Source organism: Pseudorasbora parva, chromosome 3 (genome assembly GCF_024679245.1).
Source record: "Pseudorasbora parva isolate DD20220531a chromosome 3, ASM2467924v1, whole genome shotgun sequence".
NCBI classification, from domain to species: domain Eukaryota; kingdom Metazoa; phylum Chordata; class Actinopteri; order Cypriniformes; family Gobionidae; genus Pseudorasbora; species Pseudorasbora parva.
In genome coordinates, this window is record NC_090174.1 from 31252433 (window position 1) to 31263672 (window position 11240).

General features: G+C 38.5%; 2 protein-coding genes across 2 annotated transcripts in view; one reads left to right on the top strand and one right to left on the bottom strand.

The window, feature by feature from the left end:
- cds1 (CDP-diacylglycerol synthase (phosphatidate cytidylyltransferase) 1) overlaps window positions 1–2938 on the top strand; it is a 33106-nt gene extending 30168 nt beyond the window's left edge. The window contains exon 13 of the mRNA XM_067438420.1: window positions 805–2938. Coding sequence (XP_067294521.1) covers window positions 805–940 — 136 coding nt within the window. The 3' untranslated portion in view covers window positions 941–2938. The remainder of the gene's footprint in view (window positions 1–804) is intronic.
- tmem175 (transmembrane protein 175) lies at window positions 2730–10752 on the bottom strand. The gene is made up of 10 exons (XM_067438419.1): window positions 10462–10752; window positions 10039–10077; window positions 9666–9763; window positions 9514–9565; window positions 9361–9396; window positions 9123–9206; window positions 8840–9004; window positions 6015–6096; window positions 5562–5703; window positions 2730–5351 (listed from the first exon to the last, which is right to left on the bottom strand). Exons 1-10 carry the CDS (start codon window positions 10660–10662, stop codon window positions 4682–4684), a joined length of 1569 nt encoding a protein of 522 aa, XP_067294520.1. The 5' UTR covers window positions 10663–10752; the 3' UTR covers window positions 2730–4681.
- Between the last annotated feature and the right edge of the window lie 488 nt (window positions 10753–11240).

Genomic DNA, 11240 nt, shown 5'->3' on the forward strand with positions numbered 1-11240 from the left:
CTATAAATAATTGAATGAAACACATTTTAACTAAACACAGGGTTCAAACAGACCAAGTTCAAAATGTGTGTAAACATTGGCTTTAGCCAATAAATAAAATAGATTTACTCATCAGTGGGCTGTTGCTTCTATAATGACCTTCAACATAAAATACATGGGTTAAATCAAACTATGAAAAATAGTCTGATCCTTCCTAATTTTAGAGGCACAATCAATTCAAATCCAAGAAATACAAAACGTTCATCCGACCATATGTCAAGACTCTCCAGTTAAATAATCCCATTTTCAAAAAGACAAATATATGTGACCTGCTCCATCAATTGATCTACATTTGAAGTGTAAAGTTACTTTCAAAATGTGCTACTGTAAACATCAGTGTTTATATCTGAACTATAAACCTTTATCCCAGTACTTCTGTGATCATCTGAATATTTGTAATACAGAAATAATGATACTGTGTGTGGAAAAGCCCTGCTCTCTCTGGGTCAGCGGCAGCACCAGCACATATTCGAATGTCCTGGTTAATCTTAATCTTGCAGCTCTTTATATATATAAATATCAACAAGACTAGATACATTAACATTGTCATATCCATTACCATATCCATCTTCTGAAAGTTGTCATGTGAGAAATGTATATCATTTTTTTTAAACAAGTCAAAATGTAGATGTTTTCACTTGTAATTTATTGCAGAAGTAACTGTATTGTTTAGCATTAGATTTAGATATCAGCACTTCCATGTTGGGTTTTCCTGTAATAAAGCATGTTTCACACCGTTTTGATGGTCGTTTCTCTCTTCCCCAGGGGGCCAAACCCCAGTAAGGTCTTACAGCAGTTGCTCATCCTGCAACCAGAACAGCAACTCAGCATCTTCAACACGCTGCGCAATCACCTGAGAGATAGTGGCATGCTGCCCCCTGCTGTGGAGGAAGCCCAATGACAGACAACTCCGCCACAGCAGACAAAAACAGTTCCTGTCCTGTTGAACTCTGTAACCATTCGCCCATGACTGCGATCACAAGAGCACACTCCCAACCGAACCGCAGGAGCTCCCGCTCAATAAGAGAGTGTGACGCCTGCTGCAAACCAAACTCTCACTTTTAACTCATTACAGACTTAACCACAAGAGGGCGACACCGTTCTCTTAACCAGAGTCACTGTTTGGGAAATCAACATCAGAGGTCTTCCAATAACAAACATGCAAAACAAAAGATCCAAGCACATGGTAAGTGAATCTATAGCAGCGGAGTGACATTATTGTACTGGTTTTGATAGTGGCTGTGGCCTGAAAGATGAGCGTGTGATTTACTTTGGGAACGCAATAACTCCAGGTGGTGACTTTAGGCTTTCGAGATGCCATCATTGTCATGGTAAACATTCAAATGAGCTTCATTTTTTAACAGGGGTCCTAAACTCAAAGCATTAGCAGTGAGTCTAAAACTGAAGCATGTCTGTAAGTCCTACTGTTACTGCTTTTTCCATTCCACATTATTGAGTGTAAGAGCGCTAGAACTCACTTGTGTGTGTGTGTGTACATATCATCATATGTATTACTGTACATAGATATGATATACAAGATCAAATATAGAGAGAGATTATACGTTTATTAAAATAATATTTAAGGCTTAACATATTATATATTATATTAAGTTATGAAAATGATATGCAAGAAGACCTCGACTTATTTTCTTAAATCCAGCATGATTAAACTTCTCTATGGGTGGAGAATTAACTTGAGCGGGTTGTTTTGGGGAAGAAACGGCCTTTTTGAGAAGGTGATTTGCTGTTTCCTATGTGACCATTCGTTTTAGTTGCACTGTATCTAGACTAGTCAAAAAATTAACTTGGAACTGTTTTCAATTAGCTTTTCAGGTTTTAATATCAAAAAGCACTGGTGCTTTGAGCAATATTTGAAGGAAAAAAGTAAAGTGCTTAGATTTACAAACAGCAAGTTGAAGTTTATATGCATTTTATGTTGTTTTTAAAATGTCTTCCCTGCAATATTGTTTTTAGCTGCTCTTGTTTTTAAAAACCTGAATTTTTCATGTTAATCTACTTAACGTTTACCAAAGCACTGTCAATTTTGCTGTGAAATAACCTAAACTAAATATCACACAACGAATAACATTGTCAAATGCTACAATCTTACGAAAGAAACCCCATAACAGATTATTAATCCAATTGAATAAATTAGGTATTTATGGTAATAAAAGACAACTAAATTAACAAAATGAACATTATACTTGGTCGTAACTTTTTTCAGGTTTTAAGTTAAAACTTCTGATCCAGCAAGAGGATTTGTAATAACCCATGACCTTTGACTTATTGCACATTGGGGACTCAGTAGTGTAGTTTTAGACCAGTTGTTTTATTGTAAAACCTAAAAAAAGAAGAAGCTGTGATTTGTGACCCCATACCTTATTCATTCCTGTCTGCAATAGGTTTACATGTCTCTTTTCCTTCACATCTGCAGTCATGTGAGAATGTTGTGTTTGTAAAAATATGAATCCTATCAGACCAAAAAGAGAACGCACCTCCGGTGACTATAGCTTATTTTGTGGATGTCACAATTGTATTAGAAATTTAGTTGTGTTTTTTTTTTTAGCGCTGCTGTACAATTTAAGTTATCATCTTATCCAATATATAATATTGTGCAAGATTATACTGTTCAGAAGCTTAGCAGAAAATGGGTTTCAAATTACTTATGTCACGGTTTGTTATTCATTGTTAAAAAAAAACAAAAACAAAAACTGAAACCTTTATTTATATCTGTTTGATTTTCTGAATTTTTTATATAAATTAAGTTGTCACCAGTAGATATTTAACAGAACAGAAAACAAAGTAACAAATGATGGGCAATACGGGGGAAAAAAGAAAATTATTATATTACTGTTATTGCAATGCTATATTTGGTGAATAAACTTCACATTTGACCTACTCTCACTGTTGTCACATTTATTACATGATTTCAGTTTTCCACCAAGAATACAGTATTTCTGCAAGCAGCAATTGAGAGTTTATTCTCAAAATTGTATCTTTGTTTGTTAAACAGCAGACCGCTTAAAGACTGTTAATGTGAAGAGAATAATCTTAAAACTTAAAAGTGCAATTCAAATGTTTAACAAGTGAATTTTACATAACATCTTGAGGTCAGTATGGTAATAACATTTAGATGAAATACAAACAAAAAGTAATCACAAACAAAAAACAATCCAAGCCTCTTATAATCATCTTGATTTTCATGATGCTCACATGCTCCATTCAGATCAGATTGGCGCAACGCCGACTGCATTATAAGGTGCATCACTGGTTTCATCTTCACATGAAATCAAAAGAACATTGACGGAGCATTTGCCTCACCCTAATGCATGATGTTTTGGTTGTTTATGCAGCTATATGGAAGATTTCTGTCATCAGAACCAGCCGAGACCTGAATCACGGCTTCATCATAAAGCCACATTTAAACCTCAAAACACACAATCCTAAAGCTGCAAATCTGCTCTCCTCCCAACCCCAGGGGCCTCATTTATAAAATGTTGTGTAGAAAATGTCCAACATTTAAAGAATGTATGCACAAAAAAACGTGAGTACGCCTCTCTTCCAGATGTGAAATCCATAAAATCGCAAATGATTTTGAAATTGTGCACAGCTAAATGGTTTCAGATTTCAACCTTGTAAACTTTGTAATTAATATAATTAACATAAAAAAGAGCACCAGTCAACATCCAAATGCTTTACTTGAGAACAGTTAGCGGCTTAGGAAAAAAAGTGTGTATGTCTGCTTTAGACCCTGACATGGCCCTGAGCACTATTCCACGCCGAAGACGGTGAAATCAGTAAAATCGGTGTGGATTTTAGTATATGAATGTTTTATAAATAAGGCCCCAGCTTTTCATATGTCATATTTACACCACAAGAAGTGAAGTACAAAAGTCAAATTAAAAAAAGTAGCCTACTAATTAAAATAAATAATCGTAATACTAAAACCAGCATAACTTATCCTGGCCTTAATTTTTGTAGTTCTTACTGAATTAAGTGAAAACCTCAAGGTAATTTAGTTCACATTAAAATATGAACATAAAGCAGGCAGCGTTAAATAAAAACAGAGTATTTATGTAAGGAGAAAAAAATACCATATTCTCCGGAGTATAAGTCGTATCAGTCAAAAAATGCATCATAGAGAGGAGGGAGGCGTGCACATGCGTGCACCCGCTCACTGTGCATAACCGTCTTTAAGTTAATATTTCAGTAAAGAGTTTTTTTTTTCTGTTTTCAGTTATTTTTTTCAAGGGTAGGCTACAGGAGCAGCATGCCCTCTCGCGGCTATATGTTTATTCTTGTCAGTCAGTATGAATTTAATTTGATATATAAGTCGCACCTGACTATAAGTCGCAGGACCAGCCAAACTATGCAAAAAGTGCAACTTATAGTCCGGAAAATACGGTAAACTCTTCTGCCCTCCACAGACCTATGACATTGAAGACTCCTCATGATGAAGACCAGTCGCTTCTCACAGTACATCAATCACTGTCTTTACTAAATGACGGGAGAAATCTGACCGATACGGATGCCTTCTACAGCACAAAGCTGTCAGCTGCAGCATTAATTAAAAACAATGGCCTTGGAAAGCTAGCCTTGATCTTAGGTCAAGCAGAGGTGCTTTCTTCTTCTCCGTCCACTGCTAAGTCACTAAATCAATAATAGGCAACTGTGAGTCCTCTTCTTCTACTGGAACGCTCTCCAAATCCTTCCTTGCAGAACAGAAGAGCCACTTGAGTAGCGCCAGCGCCATACGGACCAGAAGCCTCAGTAAAAGAAAAGCGAACGGTACGCCTATCTCCATCATGTGAAAGATGGGCGCGCTGAAGCGGCTCAGGATACAGGTGAGAAAGAAGGTCCCGAGCGCCACGCAGGGGTAGAGCGAGAGCTTTGCCAGCATAAAGGTGTGATCCCGGCCGCCGTAGCGCACGTACGGGTGCAATGTCTCGCGCTCCGTGAAAAGCGCCACCACCCATATCGCTAACTGGAACAGACCAGCAAAGAAGATGATGACGCAGCTGATCTGCACGGCCTCCAGCTCATTGCGAGAGCCTCTGGGAAACTCCTGCGTGAGCTGGTAGGCCAGCGGCAGGCCGCCCACGAAGGCCAGGGAGAACGTGTTGAAGAAGCCCATTAGGCGTGTGGCCTTTGTCACGTGCAGGAAGAGAGAGTGATGGACGAACCAAAGCAGCCCGACAGTGGCGAAGGAACCGAAGTAAGCCAGGTACTCTGGGCCGTACTCCTGAAGCGCAGTAATGAGGCTGTTGTTAAACTCCTTCTTCACCACAGACGGATCTGGCACGTTGTCTTCACTGTGTACATAGACAGTTTATTAAGCTCTCAAATCTGCTTGTTAACCTTTGAGAAATAACTGGTGTAATCATGACTTTGACATTTAAAATGAGAAGCACAGTGCAACTTCACAACTAGTACTAGTAGCCTTTCCCATCGAGCAATGACAAAACCAATGTCGCTCAGTCACTACATAATAAAATTCCTTTGGAGTATAGTAAAATACAAACCAAATGTCTAAGATGAGCAGTGTGGCTACGATTGCGTACACCCCATCACTGAAGGCCTCCACTCGCTCTTTACTCAGAGGTTCACTGGGATGATAGGTGTAGAAGAGCATTGAATCTGGACTGTCTTCCTGGACTGTCTGACCTGAATTCATTGAAAAAGTGATGTAATGCAGATTACGGTTACATTACCATTCAAAAGTTTGGGATCAGTAAGTTTTTTTAAAGAAATTAAAAATTTTTATTGAGCATGCATCATACTGACCAAAAGTGACAGTAAAGACCTTAATAAATGTGTAAAAAAAAAAAAATCTATTTGAATTAAATGCTGTTCTTTTGAACTTCCTGTTTCACAAAGTATCCAGAAAAAAACTGATTTATTAAAACAGTGACAAAACGCTGTAGGAATTAGAGAATGTAATAAGAGAGGAAAGTGCTGTGACATTTGGATCTTACCACCGATGGCTTTATTCCGGATCCATTTTAAACACTCAGAGATGTAGGGCAGGAATATGACAATAGCCAGAATGACGTAGGACTACCAAAGGAAAAATATATAAATTAAAATAATGATTTTTACAGTGTACAGCACACAGTGAACAGTGTAACTTATATTTGTGTTTATATTTAATCATATTCACCAGGGGAGCCAACAATTTTGACCACCACTGATATATATATATATATATAGCATATTTGGTATATAATATATACAGGTCCTTCTAAAAAAAAATGCATATATGATGAAAGTTAATTATTTTTTCATAATGGAATGATACAAATTAAACTTTTATATATTTTAGATTCATTGCACACCAACTGAAATATTTCAGGTCTTTTATTGTTTTAATACTGATGATTTTGGCATACAGCTCATGAAAACTAGCACACAAATTTTTTTGCATATTTCATCCGACCAATAAAAGAAAAGTGTTTTTAATACAAAAAAAGTCAACCTTCAAATAATGATGTTCAGTTATGCACTCAATACTTGGTCGGGAATCCTTTTGCAGAAATGACTGCTTCAATGCGGCGTGGCATGGAGGCGATCAGCCTGTGGCACTGCTGAGGTGTTATGGAGGCCCAGGATGCTTCGATAGCGGCCTTAAGCTCATCCAGAGTGTTGGGTCTTGCGTCTCTCAACTTTCTCTTCACAATATCCCACAGATTCTCTATGGGGTTCAGGTCAGGAGAGTTGGCAGGCCAATTGAGCACAGTAATACCATGGTCAGTAAACCATTTACCAGTGGTTTTGGCACTGTGAGCAGGTGCCAGGTCGTGCTGAAAAACGAAATCTTCATCTCCATAAAGCTTTACAGCAGATGGAAGCATGAAGTGCTCCAAAATCTCCTGATAGCTAGCTGCATTGACCCTGCCCTTGATAAAACACAGTGGACCAACACCAGCAGCTGACATGGCACCCCAGACCATCACTGACTGTGGGTACTTGACACTGGACTTCAGGCATTTTGGCATTTCCTTCTCCCCAGTCTTCCTCCAGACTCTGGCACCTTGATTTCCGAATGACATGCAAAATTTGCTTTCATCCGAAAAAAGTACTTTGGACCACTGAGCAACAGTCCAGTGCTGCTTCTCTGTAGCTTAGGTCAGGTGCTTCTGCCGCTGTTTCTGGTTCAAAAGTGGCTTGACCTGGGGAATGCGGCACCTGTAGCCCATTTCCTGCACACGCCTGTGCACGGTGGCGCTGGATGTTTCTACTCCAGACTCAGTCCACTGCTTCTTCCGCAGGTCCCCCAAGGTCTGGAATCGGTCCTTCTCCACAATCTTCCTCAGGGTCCGGTCACCTCTTCTCGTTGAGCAATGTGTCAATGATGGCCTTCTGGACAGGGTCGGGTCGGCAGTCTTACCCATGATTGCGGTTTTGAGTAATGAACCAGGCTGGGAGTTTTTAAAAGCCTCAGGAATCTTTTGCAGGTGTTTAGAGTTAATTAGTAGATTCAGATGATTAGGTTAATAGTTCGTTTAGAGAACCTTTTCATGATATGCTAATTTTTTGAGATAGGAATTTGGGGTTTTCATGAGCTGTATGCCAAAATCATCAGTATTAAAACAATAAAAGACCTGAAATATTTCAGTTGGTGTGCAATGAATCTAAAATATATGAAAGTTTAATTTTTATCATTACATTATGGAAAATAATGAACTTTTATCCCAATATACTAATTTTTTTTAAAAGGACCTGTATGTATATGTATATATGTATATTATATATATATATATATATATATATATATATATATATATATATATATAGACCAGGCAAGCATAACATTATGACATGTGAAGTGAATAACACTAATTATCTAACCCTAACCCAACATGGAACCTGTTAGTGGGTGGGATATATTGTGAACATTTTGTCGCCAAAGTTGATGTGTTAGAAGCAGGAAAAAGGGGAGTGAACGCTGGCCCGTGTGGTTTGATCAAACAGATGAGCTATTGTAGTTCCAATTGCTCAAGAAGTTAATGCTGGTTCTGATAGAAAGGTGTCAGAATACACAGTGCCTCGCAGTTTGTTACGTATGGGGCTGTATAGCTGCAGACCAGTCAGGGTGCCAATGCTGACCCCTGTCCACCGGCATAAGCGTCAACAATTGACCCGTGAGCATCAGATCTTGACCACAGAGCAATGGAAGAGGGTGGCCTGGTCTGAGGAATCACTTTTTCTTTTACATCACATGGATGGCTGGGTTTGTGTGTGTCGCTTACACGCGGCAACAGGATGCACTATGGGAAGAAGGCAAGCCGGCTGAGGCAGTGTGATGCTTTGGGCCATGTTCTGCTGGGAAACCTTGAGTCCTGCCATCCATGTGGATGTTACTTAGGCACGTACCACCTACCTAAGCATTGTTGCAGACCATGTACACGCTTTCATGGAAAGGTATTCCCTGATGGCTGTGGCTTCTTTCAGCAGGATAATGTGCCCTGCCACTCAGCAAAAATGGTTCAGGAATGGTTTGAGGAGAACAACTAAGAGTTTGAAGTATTGACTTGGCCTCCAAATTCCCCAGATCTCAATCCAATTGAGCATCTGTGGGATGTGCTGAACAAACAAGTTTGATCCACGGAGAATCCATGCCTCGACGGGTCAGGGCCGTTTTTGGCAGCAAAAGAGTATTATCAATACCATATTAGGAAGGTGGTCATATTGTTATGCCTGATCGGTGTATATATTATATGTATGGTGTATGTATTAGTTATCTAAAAAAACTGGCTGCTTTATGCTGTACTAATATACAATTTAAGGTAAATTTACGTACCAATTGAAAGAAGATAACTGAAAAAATGCTGGCAAACAGGCACATGATGGGAACCTTCATGATGACTTTGAGGATGTGCTGCTTGTAATAAGCCTGATTCTCAGACATTTGGATCTGGTCATTGAGGAGGAAAGGACGGCTGAATCCATACAAGACAATCAAGCACTACGGACACAAATAAAACACATGACTGTAAAACCAAACGGTGTTCAACATCATCGAGATTGTTATCTCAATGCATCTTATGCCAGTAAAGTTGTTGAGCACATGCAAACAATCTTACCTGAATTAAACCGATCACCATGACACAAGCACAGAAGAGGAGGATGCCAAGAATATAATTCGGGAATGTTGCCATGAGAGAGAACTATAAGAAGATGAATAAAGTAAACATTAAAAACAATCATGAATGGGCAGGCCAGGACATCACGTTATTTCCCTTAAAAACATAAAAGGGAAGCACAACATCATCAAAATGGGCTGAACTAAGCAATCTTTCAAATATGAATGGAATGACTCACTGTGTATGGTAGAAAGGTTATAAGCATCATGCATGCCTGTAATGCAATAGAAATTAGAGGTTGAAAAGTCAGTACACGCTTTCAAAATTAAAATACAGCTACTTTACATTTCTTATTGTTAAGTTTAGCCAATACTTTTGTTGCCGTTCTCACCAGGTTAAGCAGTATAAGAGTGTCATCGATGCGTTCAATGACTTGAAACAACCTGAAGAAAAATGCTTAAATGAAATCTATAGGCAAATGAATAAAAGGAGCTGTTAAATTAAATTATTACGTGATAGACAGTAGCGCTTGAATGCTCTCACCGGATATGTGCAGCCCAAGCAACAGTGACAATCAAAAAAGTCATCAAGTAGACAGCAACCTTGGTGGTGAGCAAAGCCTGAATACTCTGTTTCAGTTCCTGCAAATAGAGATCCTATCAGTTAGGAGATAAACACACACAACAAATAGTTTTTAATTTGTATTTTGTCTTAAAGGAACAGTTCACCCTAAAATGATTTACACCCTCATGTTAAACCCATATGGCTTCTCTTGAACACATGTACAAGACAATATAATTCTTTAGATTTTCCACAAAACAAATCATAAAGTCATATATTTTGTGACAAAAATGACTGAATTTTCATTTTTGAGTTAACTGTCTCTTTAAGGCTATATTATAATATTTAGTTTTACCTCATTATCCTGAAATTTTGTATGTGCAACAGGCAGTATCTGTGAAAACAAACATTGATAAACCGTTTTAGGACGTTTCAACCATGCATTTATTTCATAAACAAATGATTTTATGGAATCAATCAATCAATCAACTTTATTTATATAGCGCTTTTACAATCACGATTGTGTCAAATAAGCTTCAGTGTCAAACAGGATAATATTGCAACAAAATTAGATTTGGCTGTACAGTCGTTCTGGAGAAAACTGTGATGTTATCAGCTTATTTTCATTTATCATATAGCTACATCCAGGAAAAGGTGGTTTATAGAAAATAACTACGATTTTTCCAGATCTGTCATCCATTAGTCTAAATGTGCATTAAACACGGCACATTCAAGTCGCATCCTTTTTGTCTAAAGGCTCACTGTGAGTTTTCCTCACCATTACAGTGGCGATGATGGAGATGAGCGCATCACTGTAGGCGAGCAGGCGGTGTGAGGACTGCGTGCTGCTGTGTCCGTCCTTCTCCGAAGACGACACGCTCTCCAGAAAGGAGTTTGAGTGATTCCTCGGCTTCCGTCTCTTCTCCATTTCCTCGTCATCGTGGTGCTCGATTATTTCGCTTTCTTCATTTTCTCCCATGACCGCGACGGTGTGTGGTGTCACTGGACGGTGCAGTCATGAAGCCACAGAAGATTTGTTTGCAAACACCGACCCGATGATTAATCAGCTGACCGGAAGTAAATGTCTGTTTCGTGAACGAACCGTTTATTTGAATCGGATCTTTTTGATGAACTAATTGAATCGGTTCATGAATCCGGACTGAACAGATCATTGAAGTATTTGGTATCTTTCGTGATGATCAGAGAAGGACCGATGCATTTGGAGTGAATCTAGGATTTGACTGACCGGAAAAGTATGTTGGGTTATGTTCGGCTAGGTTATGCCTATCATTCGCCAATTAGCCTAATATAGCCTAATATAGAAGTTATAACGTTCAGTATTTTTAAAATTTAAATATTTGCAATTATCGACCCAGTTTCTAAATAGATATGCTTTTATTAGGTAGGCTATATGGGGTATGAGTGAAACAAACTGAACTTGAAACCGATGTGCAATTTTTTACACGATTAAATAAAGGCTAATGTATATAAAGGAATACGTAGACCCTGTGCGCATTTCTTTACATTAAGGGTGGCATTTGTTTACCAAAATACCAT

Excerpts from the sequence above, each read along its gene's own strand:
- tmem175 (XM_067438419.1), bottom strand. The coding sequence starts at position 10,662 with ATGGGAGAAAATGAAGAAAGCGAAATAATCGAGCACCACGATGACGAG. Across the intron at positions 9,397-9,513 it reads CTCTTATACTGCTTAACCTG|GCATGCATGATGCTTATAAC; the intron begins GTGAGAACGGCA and ends ATTGCATTACAG. Across the intron at positions 6,097-8,839 it reads CAGTTATCTTCTTTCAATTG|TCCTACGTCATTCTGGCTAT; the intron begins GTACGTAAATTT and ends TTCCTTTGGTAG.